At 42.4% G+C, this 12,065-nt stretch overlaps 1 protein-coding gene across 5 annotated transcripts in view; it reads left to right on the plus strand.

Annotated features, from left to right (window-relative positions):
* Positions 1–11,930, plus strand: part of DNAJC6 (DnaJ heat shock protein family (Hsp40) member C6) — a 188,787-nt gene extending 176,857 nt beyond the window's left edge. For all 5 annotated transcript variants that reach the window (XM_062191483.1, XM_062191485.1, XM_062191484.1 and 2 more), the window contains 4 exons: positions 3,120–3,383; positions 5,109–5,251; positions 8,380–8,556; positions 9,629–11,930. In XM_062191483.1, the coding sequence (XP_062047467.1) occupies positions 3,120–3,383; positions 5,109–5,251; positions 8,380–8,556; positions 9,629–9,730 (686 nt within the window). In that variant the 3' untranslated portion in view covers positions 9,731–11,930. The remainder of the gene's footprint in view (positions 1–3,119; positions 3,384–5,108; positions 5,252–8,379; positions 8,557–9,628) is intronic.
* Positions 11,931–12,065: the final 135 nt, after the last annotated feature.

Raw genomic sequence — 12,065 nt, forward strand, 5'->3', positions numbered from 1 at the left:
AGAGAGAAAGGTCTTCCTTTTCCGTTGGTTCACCCTCAAAATGGCTGCTATGGGCAGTGTGCTGTGGCTGGCGCTCTGAGCCCATCTGAAGCCAGGAGCCAGGCGCTTCCTCCTGGTCTCCCATGTGGATGCAGGGCCCAAGCACTTGGGCCATCCTCCACTGCTTTCCCGGGCCACAGCAGAGAGCTGGAGTGGAAGAGGAGCAACGGCAACAGAATCCGGCGCCCCAACCGGGACTAGAACCCGATGTGCTGGAGCCGCAGGCGGAGGATTAGCCTAGTGAGCTACGGCGCCGGCCTGCATGTCATATCATTTCTATGCTTCAATAGCATTAACAATTAGAATTGCTGAACACAGGTAGAAAATATCCTACGAGGGTAGACATCAGAAGGTCCTGCAGTGTGGATGAGCCCCAAGACAGCAGGGTCAGCATCTGCCCTTTCACTGTTGAGTCTCAGCCGGGCATGTGCAGTGCTCTACAGTGTGTCTGAAGTAAGAGAATGAATGACAGAGTGGCAGGAATATGCAAAGTTTTAGCTTTTCTCATATTTACTGAAGTTTTTTTATGTTTTTAAATTTGTACTTGCTGAATTTTAAAAGAATAAACATATGTATTTAGAATAGAGTGAGCACCCTTAAAATAGGAAATGAAACTCCAGTTTGATTGAATGAATATTATGCAGAATGAATATCAAACCTTCAGAGTGTGTTGATGTGCTCTTGGCAGGAGGGCCCTGAGCCACCTGGAAAACGCTTCCTTCTGTGAGTCACAGAGTGGTGGGGGCCCTGCCAAGCCCTGCCATTACTTTTTCTGTTACCAAGTATTTACTGTGCTCTTGTGATGGCTCAAGCATGTACTTGGCATATGAACTTGGGATTATTTTATTATATGTGATGCCTCTTAATTGCTTAAATCGGAGTTGTGAAGCACTTTGACATAGTTGTGTTTTTATAGTAGACCTGTGATGCAGACATAGTTTTGATTTCACAGATGAGGAACTGGGATCAAAGGGGCAAAGGATTTCAAACAGCTTTAGAAGAGCAAAGATGCTGTTACACCCCATTTTCAGCTATATGCATGTTCCTACCTGCCAGCATAGTACCATGCACTTAGTAAATGTTCAGCAAATTCTGGTGAATGAATATGTGAATAAGTGATTAAATGCATGAGTAACAGAGCTGGGACTCAAACCAAGATTGGCTCCAAGTCTAGTAACTGTAGTACAGCATTCTCAGTGGTGAAGCAGACAGGAGACCCAGGACTGAGATATAAGGGAGGGGCTGGCATTGTGGCATAGTGGGTAAAGCTGCTGCCTGCAGTGCTGGCATCCCGTATGGACAGTGGTTCGAGTTCCTGCTGCTCCACTTCCAATCCAGATCCTTGCCAATGGCCAGGGAAAAGCAGCAGAAGATAGCCCAAGTGCTTGAGCACTGCCACCCATGTGGAAGACCCAGCTGAAGCTCCTGGCTTCGATTGGGCCCAGTGCTGGCCACTGTGGGAAGTAAACCAGAGGATGGAAGTTCTCCTTTCTCTCTCTCTCTCTTGGTCTCTCCCTCCCTGTCTGTAGCTCTGACTTTCCAAAATTAATAAGTCCTTTTAAAAAAAAAGATGTAGGGGAAATATCTTCAGGAAAAAGAGTAAATGATGAGTTGTAGTGAAAGAGATTTGGAGAGGAATTAGAAATTGTGGTACAGCAAATGTGCATGACATTTGGAGATATGGTACAATATGATCAAGTCCCAGCTCCACTGACTACATGTGTGTGATCATGAGCATATGAATAAGCCTCTTGAAGCCTTGCTTTCCTTGTCTTTAAGTGGGGCAAGAAGTACTACTTACCTCTCAAGTGTGTGGTGCAGATCAAAGGCAGTATTGTACACACCCACATGCTGCGTTACTGTTAGCTATTTTATTCTCACTGTTGCTTTGCATTTATTAAAAAAAAAAAAAGCGGGGGGGGGCACCTTGGGAGATCCCATTTCTGCTGCTGCTTTTACCTCCTTAAACAAAGCCACAGCTGATCCACATATTTTCGAATCAGCCCACCATACCTGCAGTGAGAAGTTAAAAGTTTGGAGGTTGTAGAATAAGGATTCTACTTAAATTCCTGGAACTAAGTAACACTTTAAAAAAAAAAAAAACGCTGAATAAGATCTGTTGTCTTGTTCAAAGTTGTCAAGAGTGTTGTCCATTTTTGCTCCCCTGAAATGAAATGGAAACCTGCTTGTGAAGTTTCACAACACCTTTACTTACTCTTGGGCACTAGCCCTGCTTGTACTTAAACAATGCTTAGTCCTGATCCTTGAAGTTTAAGTAGCTCCTTAAGGAGTGAACTTACTCTGTTTTACTCCCTGTTCTTGTTATTTGGTGGTACCTGTGAAGAACTAACAACTGCTTTAGAAGGTGGGAGTCTAGAGAGGGTTGGCACTGGTGGAGGAGCCAGGGCCCTTCTGATTCGGACTCAGAGATCTAGGGGAAGTCTCAGTTCTGCCACATGTTGGTGGGTGACTTTGAGAAAACTGACTTAATGACCCCGGGCTGCAGCTCTTTCATCTGAAGAAAAACTGAGCTTGTGAATACATGCCTAAAAGTGTAATTGGGAGGATTAAGGAGATAACATATATGCCTGCCATTTCTTTACTTATTAGGAAGGATGAGTACGCTATCAGCAATTTATACTGATGTAGAAGCAGACAATATTGGTTTTTTAAAAAAATATTTATTTATTTGAAAGAGTCACGGAAAGAGAAAGAGAGAGGGTAAGAGATATCTTCTGTCCACTGGTTCACTGCCTAAGTGGCTTCATTGCATGGGGCTGGGCCAGGGTGAAGCCAGGATCCAGGAGCCAGAAGCTTCAGCCAGGTCTCCCATGTAGGTGGAGGGGCCCAAGGACCTGGGCCATCTTCTGCTACTTTCTCAGGCCCATGAACAGAGAGCTGGATTGGAAGTGGAGCTGCCTAGTCTTGAACCGATACCCATATGGGATGCCAGCTCTGCAGGCAGCAGCTTAACCTGCTGCAGCATAGCGCCACCCCCCACAGATAATATCTTGAGACGGAAGAGTGAGCGGCTGCCCAAAACAGGCTTATTTTTTCCTTGCCTCCTTTCCTTTCTGTAGGTAGTTCTTCATTCGCCAGCAAACCCACCACCCCAACTGGATTAGGTGGAGGATTTCCACCTCTGAGCTCACCACAGAAAGCGTCTCCCCAGCCCATGGGTGGAGGGTGGCAGCAGGGAGGCGGCTACAGCTGGCAGCAGTCGCAGTCCAAGCCACAGTCCAGCATGCCTCACTCCTCGCCCCAGAACCGACCCAACTACAACGTGAGCTTCTCAGCCATGCCTGGAAGCCAGAACGAACGTGGAAAAGGATCAGCTAACTTGGGTAAGGATGATAGTTTGGGCCCTAGATGTTGGATGTCTTGTCTGTGTTGCCCTATTGCCTATTGTGTGTCTGAAGGAGACAGAAAACAATTCCGGTAGTTTCTGAGGCAATCTTAAGGTTGTAGAGATACATTTGCCCTTGGTTTGCAACTAGAGCTTATGTCTTAGGTATTTGGTCTTTATTATGCCATGGTTGGTGGATTCTTGGAATGAATGGACCCCTTGTGATGGTGCCAACACCTAGTTTTGGAGGATACTTTGGCTGGGATTTTTGACATCAAGTAAAAAATAATATATTTTGTGTAGCCAGGAAAGTTAGATTTGAGTTTGTTTAAAGTCCTGTTTTGATACAGTTTACATCCCCTACACTGTAGGAATATGATGAAGGAACAGGCCTTTGTGCAGGACATGAAAAAGGCAATTCTTCCACTCTTCATAGTGTCAGTAGCTGACATTTGCTGAGTGTTTATGTATACGTGCCAGGTGCTATTCTAGGCATTTTTCATGTATTGTTTCATATATTCTTCAAGATCAATCTCATGTTGTAGATGAGGAAGCTATGACATAAATCTGTAATTTCCTAGGACTTGGATCTCAGCGGTCTGATTCCAGAACCTGTTCTCTTAACTACCACTCTGTTGGCTGTGACACAGATGTGTTCTCACCACATCCACGTGATAGGAATTCCATCGTTGGGATTATGTAACATTATATTTTTATCGTTAGTAGGTGCTGTTCCTTGGGAATTCAATAGAACCACCTGGTTTCCTGAATAGATTTGAGCTATCCTCAATCAGAAAATATTTATGGAACATCTTGAGTGTAGAAAACATTGAGGACAGGACAGAAAAACATCCCTAGCCTTGGAATACTTACACTTCAGTGTGTGCTCCTATGCATTTATAATGATGGCAAAAGGATTTCCACTAAAAGTGATTTCGTTTGGTGGGCGTGGACTATATGGACTGCTGGTTTTGGTTCTGTTTTGTTTTGATTTAACAAACATTTAGATAGCCATGCAGCCTTCTCATTACTGAAAATGTTACCTTCTTTGCTCTTACAGCAACTGTACCAGGCAAATCATATTACAAACGATCCTCATTTTACAGATGAGAAAATAGAGGAATGGAGATGGTGAGCAGCTTGCCCAGGGTCACACCTAGGAAATGGCAGGGCTGGAATTCATACAGGGAGGTATCTGGCTCCAGACTCTGTTGTTCACCACTGCACTTGGCTGTCTCTCCAAATGGACCTAGAAAGTCTGCGAGGCCGCATCTACACTTGAAGGGAAAGAGCACCATGACCAACTAAAACTGTCAGCTTCGTGTGGGCAGGGAAGTGGTAGCATGCATAGGTTTCAAGTGCCAAAGCCCAGGTCCTAATCCCATCACTGATCCTGATTAGTAGTTAAGGCGGGCAAATGATGAGTATCCTCATCTGAAAAGAAGGTATTGTGGAAATGAAACTGGACTTAGTGCGATGTTCCAGCCTCCAGCCCTAGTATTGCCAGGCACATGTTATCTGATTCTGAGCAGATAGTGTAAGTTCTTCAGACTCCATTTTCCTCATCTGTAAAATGAGTATGAGAATCTTTTACCCTACTCACAGGGTAAGTGTGAAGGGTAAGGGCCTTAGCACATGTAAGAGCATTAAGTGGTGTGAGATGATGATGCCATTTTATGCTTAAGAATAAAAAATAGAATGATTTTCAAAAATTGTATTGCAGAAGGAAAACAAAAAGCAGCTGATTTTGAAGACCTGCTCTCCAGTCAAGGTTTCAATGCTCACAAAGACAAAAAGGGGCCTCGAACAATAGCTGAGATGAGGAAGGAGGAAATGGCCAAGGAGATGGACCCTGAGAAATTGAAGGTGAGTGAGCCCCTCACTCAGTGTGATTATCCTGTATGACAAGTGATTATCCTGTATGACAGAGTTGTGTGTGGTGTGTTTGTGTGTATGTGTAGCCATCAGCATGAGAATGACTATTGTTTTAACCCCTTTAGGCTACTATAACAAAATACCATACTAGTATGTGTGACTTAAAAACAGCAGAGGCTGCAAGTCCAAGATCAAGGTGCAGTAGGTTTGGTGTCCGGTGAGGAGTCTCTTTCTGATTCATGAATGGTGGCCTTTTCCCTGTACCTGCCATGGCCCTCTCTTAGGCCTCCTTCACAAGGGCACTAATGCTTTACATGAGGGCTTTACCCTTGTGGTCTAATCACCTCTCAGAGGCCCTACTGCCTAATAATAAAATCTCAAATTCATATTTTTTTCCCTTTGGAGACAAACATTCAGACCAAAACACTTATGAAAGGCACTGAGAACCTTATTATGGTTGGTCCTCGGCTGTGTATTATTTTTTTAAGATTTATTTTATTTATTTGAAGGACAGAGTTACAGAGAGAGGTAGAGAGAGAGGTCTTTTCATCTGCTGGATCACCCCCCAAATGGTTGCAATGGCCAAAGCTGAGCCAGTCCAGAGCCAGGAGCCAAGAGCTTCTTCTGGCTCTCCCACATGGGTGCAGGGGCCCAAGGACCCGGGCCATCCTCCACGGCTTTGCCAGGCACGTTAGCATGGAACTAGCTTGGAAGTGGAGCAGCCATTACTCGAACTGGTTTCCATATAGGATGCTGGTGCTACAGGCCAGGGGTTTAACCGCTGTGCCACAGTGCTGGCACCCGGCTGTGCTTTTTAATAGCTGAGTAGCGCTGGGATTGGGCTATACATCCTGTTTAATTTCTTCAGTGATGTAAGTTCTAATCCATAGTGTGGCAAAATAGATTTCCTTTGTTTACTTGTTCGCATGACAAGGGTACTCTTTAAAATGTGATTTTTGGTCAATCATATGGCATTCAGATTCTAAAAATAAATCACTTGAATTTGGTAATAAGAATTATTTATGTTTCTTCTTCTGCCTTGAGAGCTTTTAATGAAACCAGAAGTTCGCAGGTTCCCCTGTAACATCAGAACTGCAGGTGTGGAAGGTGGAGGAGAGGAAGGCTTTAGGAAACCCTCCCCATGGACTCCTTCAACCTTTAGCCAGAGCAGGTTTACTTTTATCTGTTTTTTTTATTTTGGTGGTCTAGGTAAGATTTGCTTTTGGGGAAAAAAAGACTGTTTCTATACTTAATTTTTTTTTCTTTTCAAATCAGCGACTTGATAAAGTTGATGACAGTGTGAAAACATGGGAGTTTGTAAAGACCAAGTGAACTGGAATGCTAGGCGGAACCCCTGTGTGGTGACTCAGTCCGCTGAGCACCTTCAAAACCAGGACTCAGGATCTGACACATTTAAAAAAAAAAAAAATCACCACTGTTCTCCATCATTTCTTGACAGATCAAACATTTGTTCTAAATGTATAGGTTCCCTGATATTTTGAGAAATAGAGAGCTTGCATTGGCTAGTTCTTCACCCAGCCACCCAAAATAGCCTAGACAGGATTGGCCAAAGCCTGGAGCCAGGAACTCAGTCCAGGTCCCTTGTGTGGGTCGGCCCAGTTCCTTGAGCCATTGCCTCAGCCTCCCACAGCCTACATTAGCAGGAAGCTGGCATCAGGGGCTGGAGCCAGGTGTGGAACCCAGGCACTTCCATATGGGATACAAGCATCTTAGCCAGCTTCTTAACTGGTAGGCCAAACCCCTACTGCTTTGATACTTTTTTTTTTTTTTTTTTTTAATTTGAAAGGCAGAGGGAGAAAAGGAGGCGGGGTGGGGGAGAAAGAGTAAGAGAGTTGTGGGGAGTGGGGGGAGAGAGACAGAGGTTGAAAGACTGAGTCCACAACCAGAGTTGGGCCAGGCCAAAGCTAGGTGCTCCATCCAGGTCTCCCACATAGGTGGCAGAGATCCAGGTACTTGAACCATTACCGTTCCTTCCCAGGGTGTACATGAGCAGGAATATGGATGAGAAGCCAAGCAGCTGGGACTTGAACCAGGCAGTCCTACGTGGGATGTAGGTGTCCTAAGAGGCAGTGTAACCGCTGCACCACAAGCCCACCCCTTGATACCTTTTTTTTTAGTCTAGTGTAGGATCCTCTATTTGTATTTGCCTTTCACCTCACATAACATCACAGAGGCTTAGTATTCACTCCGAAAATACTGTGCTGCTCAGTAACCTTTATTCACCAGGCAGACTCTGACAGTTTTCTCTAAAATAAAGTTGTGAATTTCTTTCTTTTCTTTTCTTTTTTTTCTTCTTTACTCAGAAACCTTTTATTTAAGATATACAAACTTCATGCATTTCATAAATACAACTTTAGGAACATAGTGATTCTGTGTATTTCTTTTAAGCCATTTTTAGTGATTATTTAATGATTTGGGAAAGGAGCCATGATTAGCCATGACTAAACCATTCATGCAACAACAAACACTCACCCAACTCCTCTGAGCTTCTAGATGCTGGTGTATCATTCCCAACCCTTCCACTATGGATGGTCTCAGTTTGAATGAATGATTAAATGGTTCAATTCATTCGACAAGGCTTTTTGAGCTCTATTCTATGCAAAGTATATTATTTCATTCTTGAGACACAGTGATATATTAGGAAGAATCCCTTTCCTCAAACAGTTCTGCCCAGTGTCAGGAAAAGACAGACAATTACAATAGAATGTGACTCTTGTTACAACAGAAACATGTTTAAGATAGAATGGCCCAGAGAAGTTTGGACTTTTTTCTTCAGGGATATGTAGTTAGTGTAGGGAACAATACAAATGGAACACGAACCCTCACACAGTTTATACCCTAGGAGTGAGCAGTAAATTGGGAGTGGGGAAAAAGAGAGGAAGGAATTCAAAGTCTCCAAGATGAATGATGCAAAAGTCCTGAGCAGGCATTTGAAGGAGTATGAAGGCTTAACCAGAGCCACAGGCAGGAGGTGGAGGTGGAAGAACGTTCCACGTGGAGTATGCAGGGCACTGGGGCAGGAAGCATTGCTAGAATCCTGGTAGAAACCTTCTGGAATAGGAAGCATTGGAATTCTCTAATCCCCTCTGCATTTACAGATTCTGGAATGGATTGAAGGCAAAGAGAGAAATATCAGAGCTCTTCTCTCCACGATGCACACTGTGCTGTGGGCTGGGGAGACCAAGTGGAAACCAGTTGGCATGGCAGACCTGGTAACACCGGAGCAGGTGAAGAAGGTGTACAGGAAGGCAGTGCTGGTTGTGCACCCAGATAAAGTGAGTTGCATCCCATGGCTAGGCCTCACTTCATTTTTATGGGCATGGATTAAAACATTGTATTTTGAATTTGCTTGTTGATTATGCCATATTTTCAGTAACACTAAGTCCCTATTTAAACAAATAGTCATACTCCAAGAAGTGGGCAAAAAGAAATCAAAGTGCATATTACAGATAGTTAGAGGGGGTGTGATATTCACCAAGGTGTTACTTTTAGGGCTCAATGTCATCCTGGATTGCTGTGGTAGAGGAAGGCTGAGACCTGGAGGGACAAAACCTTCTGTCTGGAATACAGGTGCATCCTCAGCCCAGAGTTTAGTGGGAAAGCCTCAGGATATAGTTGGCAACAGTGGTGGGAATCAATAAAATATTCAAAATGGAATAAAAGTCATCATTATTTTAGTTATGTCAGTCTGTTTTTATTGAAGTGCTCCATAGAAATGTCCACTACTTCCTGGCCCAGTAGAAAGCATTATACTACAGTAGAAACATCTCAGACAGAGTGAGTCATGTTCTGTCATGTGACAGGAAGCCATGCTGTAAGTGCCACTGGAGCACACAAGCTTGGATTCAGTGCATTAGGTTTCCACTTCTCCACACTTTCGTGACTGGTCTGAAAGCATGAATTAACTATAAACAATGTTAGCACTTGAATTTTGATGGCCAAAAGAGAAACAGGAACCCAGAAAAATCCACAAACTCTATGTCCCTATTAAGGGTCTTAATGTCCCTATTAAGTACAAGAACTTAACATGTTTTAGAAATGAGATAATGGGAGTTTAGAAACACAGATAACAGTTGGAGATGGGCTGTTATTTGGTAGATGTTTCTGGAGAATGAAGATGCATCTTTGCTGTCTAGTGAGCTGTCTGATGAATACTGCCCTACGTGAATTTCTCGGGGAAGGGCCTTCTGGGAAAGTAACAGTAATTATCGTCATATATCTGGCGGTAAAAGAGGAAATGGCATGATAGAAAGCATTTCAGTTGCTTAGAACCCACATGTTCATGGTGAATAGCTTAATAAAATTTGGGTCTGTGGTATCTAATGCATGTTTTTCTTTTTTATGTAGGCTACTGGGCAACCCTATGAACAATATGCAAAGATGATTTTCATGGAGCTGAATGATGCCTGGTCTGAATTTGAAAACCAAGGCCAGAAGCCCTTGTATTAATTTATGAGCTTTCCTGTCTTTGCTGCAGACCTGTGCTAATGCTTAGTGTGTATCACAATTCCGAGGTTTTCACAGATGAACCAAAAACTCCAGTAACATGTTTCCAGTACTAGGCTGTTAAGTTACTCTTGAATTAATTTCTCATTGATAAGAACTGTGGATGTTTGGTTTCTGGAAGTCCCTAGCAGAATAGGTCCAAAGCAGGAGAGAACTTTCAGTCAGAGGACACTACCGAGTTCCCACATTCCAGCTTGCTCTCTGGGGAGCCTACTCAGTATTTTGCATGGGGGGAAATGGAAAACAGAGCCCACCAAAGGTAAAGGCTTAACACCCAGCTGTCTGAGAATAGAGAATAGGATTAGGAGGCTGAAGTTACCAGAAGAGGAGTACGTGATGGTTTTAAATAATGGTTTTTAGATTTTCTTGGAAAGATAGAATTTCAGCAATGGCTTTACACAAACTCCAGGAATACAACCATCAAGTGTTTTTGTTTTAAAAAATGAAATTTACTATGGCCTTTAGCATAATACTGTACATGTCTCTTGGTAAAGAGGCCTAAAAAAAAATCAAAGAACTTGAATTGTTGGAAGTAATTACACTACAAATCTGATGGTTACCACCAACTCTTCCTGGATACGCTCACAAACTAGTGGAAATGCTGACGGGAGAAAACAGTCTGAAGATGTAGAAATCTGTGTTCCTGGACAGGATGTTGGGCTGCTACCCTCCTTTCCTTTCAAAAACTGTGGTGATTAAAGCAAAAGTCTCAGCTCCATAACAGCTCTAGACCTGATTTGGAAAAAACTTCTAATTTTGCCATAAGGTGTAATACTCTTCCTTTTGCTTAGCCAAAAAAACCCATTCTTAACTGGAAATTGTAAAGCAGTTGGGCCCGTTCACAGTTTTTCAGGGCCCATACGTAGCTTGGAGTCAGTGGTCTCTAGGTTTGTGGGTGGTCATAGTGAGACACTGGGAGATAACCCTGAGAGAGTACTGCTCACAGGAAAGGTACAGTGGCAGTGAGAGAGCTGGCGTGCCTTCAAACCCAGGCAGGTGCTCTCAGTATTTGGGCAATCCAAGTCCCCGCCAACCCGGTCTGGAGCATCTGGACCCTCTGGTCCAGATTGTTACAGTGGGGTTTATTATTTATAAAGTGGCAGGGGGCCTGCAGGGACCATACTCAAACAGGGACCTTTGTGAAAGCAACGCCAGAACGAAACCTTTTCAGACCCTAAACTGGCTGGATTTCAGTTCAGTGTTTTGGCTGATTCTTGTTCCGGAGAGTGAGCGGTTTGCTGTCCTGTGGCTGGAGTAGATCTCTTTGGATGTGCACATATACAATATGCCATAGAGAGAGAGAGAGCAGATGGGCATACAGAGTTTCATGCTAATCTTAAAAGGTTTATGCTCAATATTGTGAAAGGCTTTCAAAAGTTGTTTTTAAGACAATCATGTTTTGTTTCTGTTTAATTTTCTTGTGGCAAACTGTACCAGAAAAGCAGCATGTCAAAAATACTTTAGGTTCTCTCTAGAGCTCTTTTTTTTTTTTCATTATAAAGGTTTATTACTTGTTTTACCTTTCATTGACAATGTGAAACTTGCAGAAAATATTCTTTTAAAATATACAGCTGTAAACTGTTCAAGATAACCATATCTAGGTGTTATTTATTAACATACTATAAAATAATGTTTGATCCGATATGTGCTTGTCTTATTTAAAATTGGAATGTGAGACATGTTGCTGTGATCTTTTTTCCTCGTTTACATTTGTAGATATTGTGTGAACTACAGTATATAACAATAATTAAAGGATATTATGTGGATGTCACGTACATTTTGAAATGATAGAACTAAATTAGCTTTGTATCATGTTTGGATAATTCATCAATGTTCACAGTTTAAAACCATCATTAAACTTTATGTAATTAGCAATGAGAAAGAATCTTACTTAAATTTGGGAACTTCCCCCTTCATCTCTTTCCCAGATGAATTATAATTCTGGACCCCTATTTATCTCAAAACTATTAACATGTGCAGACCAACAGGTTTTTTCGTTACTTTTAAATACCTGGTTGTGTCAGAGCTTGTTGTTGATCACATTCACTGTTTCATTCATATTTATTGTAATATATTTTTTGTTTTGTAAATATGTTACACACAACAAAATGTGATTGGTCTAAAATATTTGTAATGTATATTAAAAGGCTCAAAAATATTTATTGAAGCCCAAGTTATTTTTGCACTTGTAGGAATATGATGATAAACTTGAATTATCCTCCTGATGTGATTCAGGTTTTTTAAAGAAGTTTTTTTTTTTTTTTTTTTAATTTATTTG

This window comes from Lepus europaeus, chromosome 5 (genome assembly GCF_033115175.1).
Source record: "Lepus europaeus isolate LE1 chromosome 5, mLepTim1.pri, whole genome shotgun sequence".
In the NCBI taxonomy this organism is placed as follows: domain Eukaryota; kingdom Metazoa; phylum Chordata; class Mammalia; order Lagomorpha; family Leporidae; genus Lepus; species Lepus europaeus.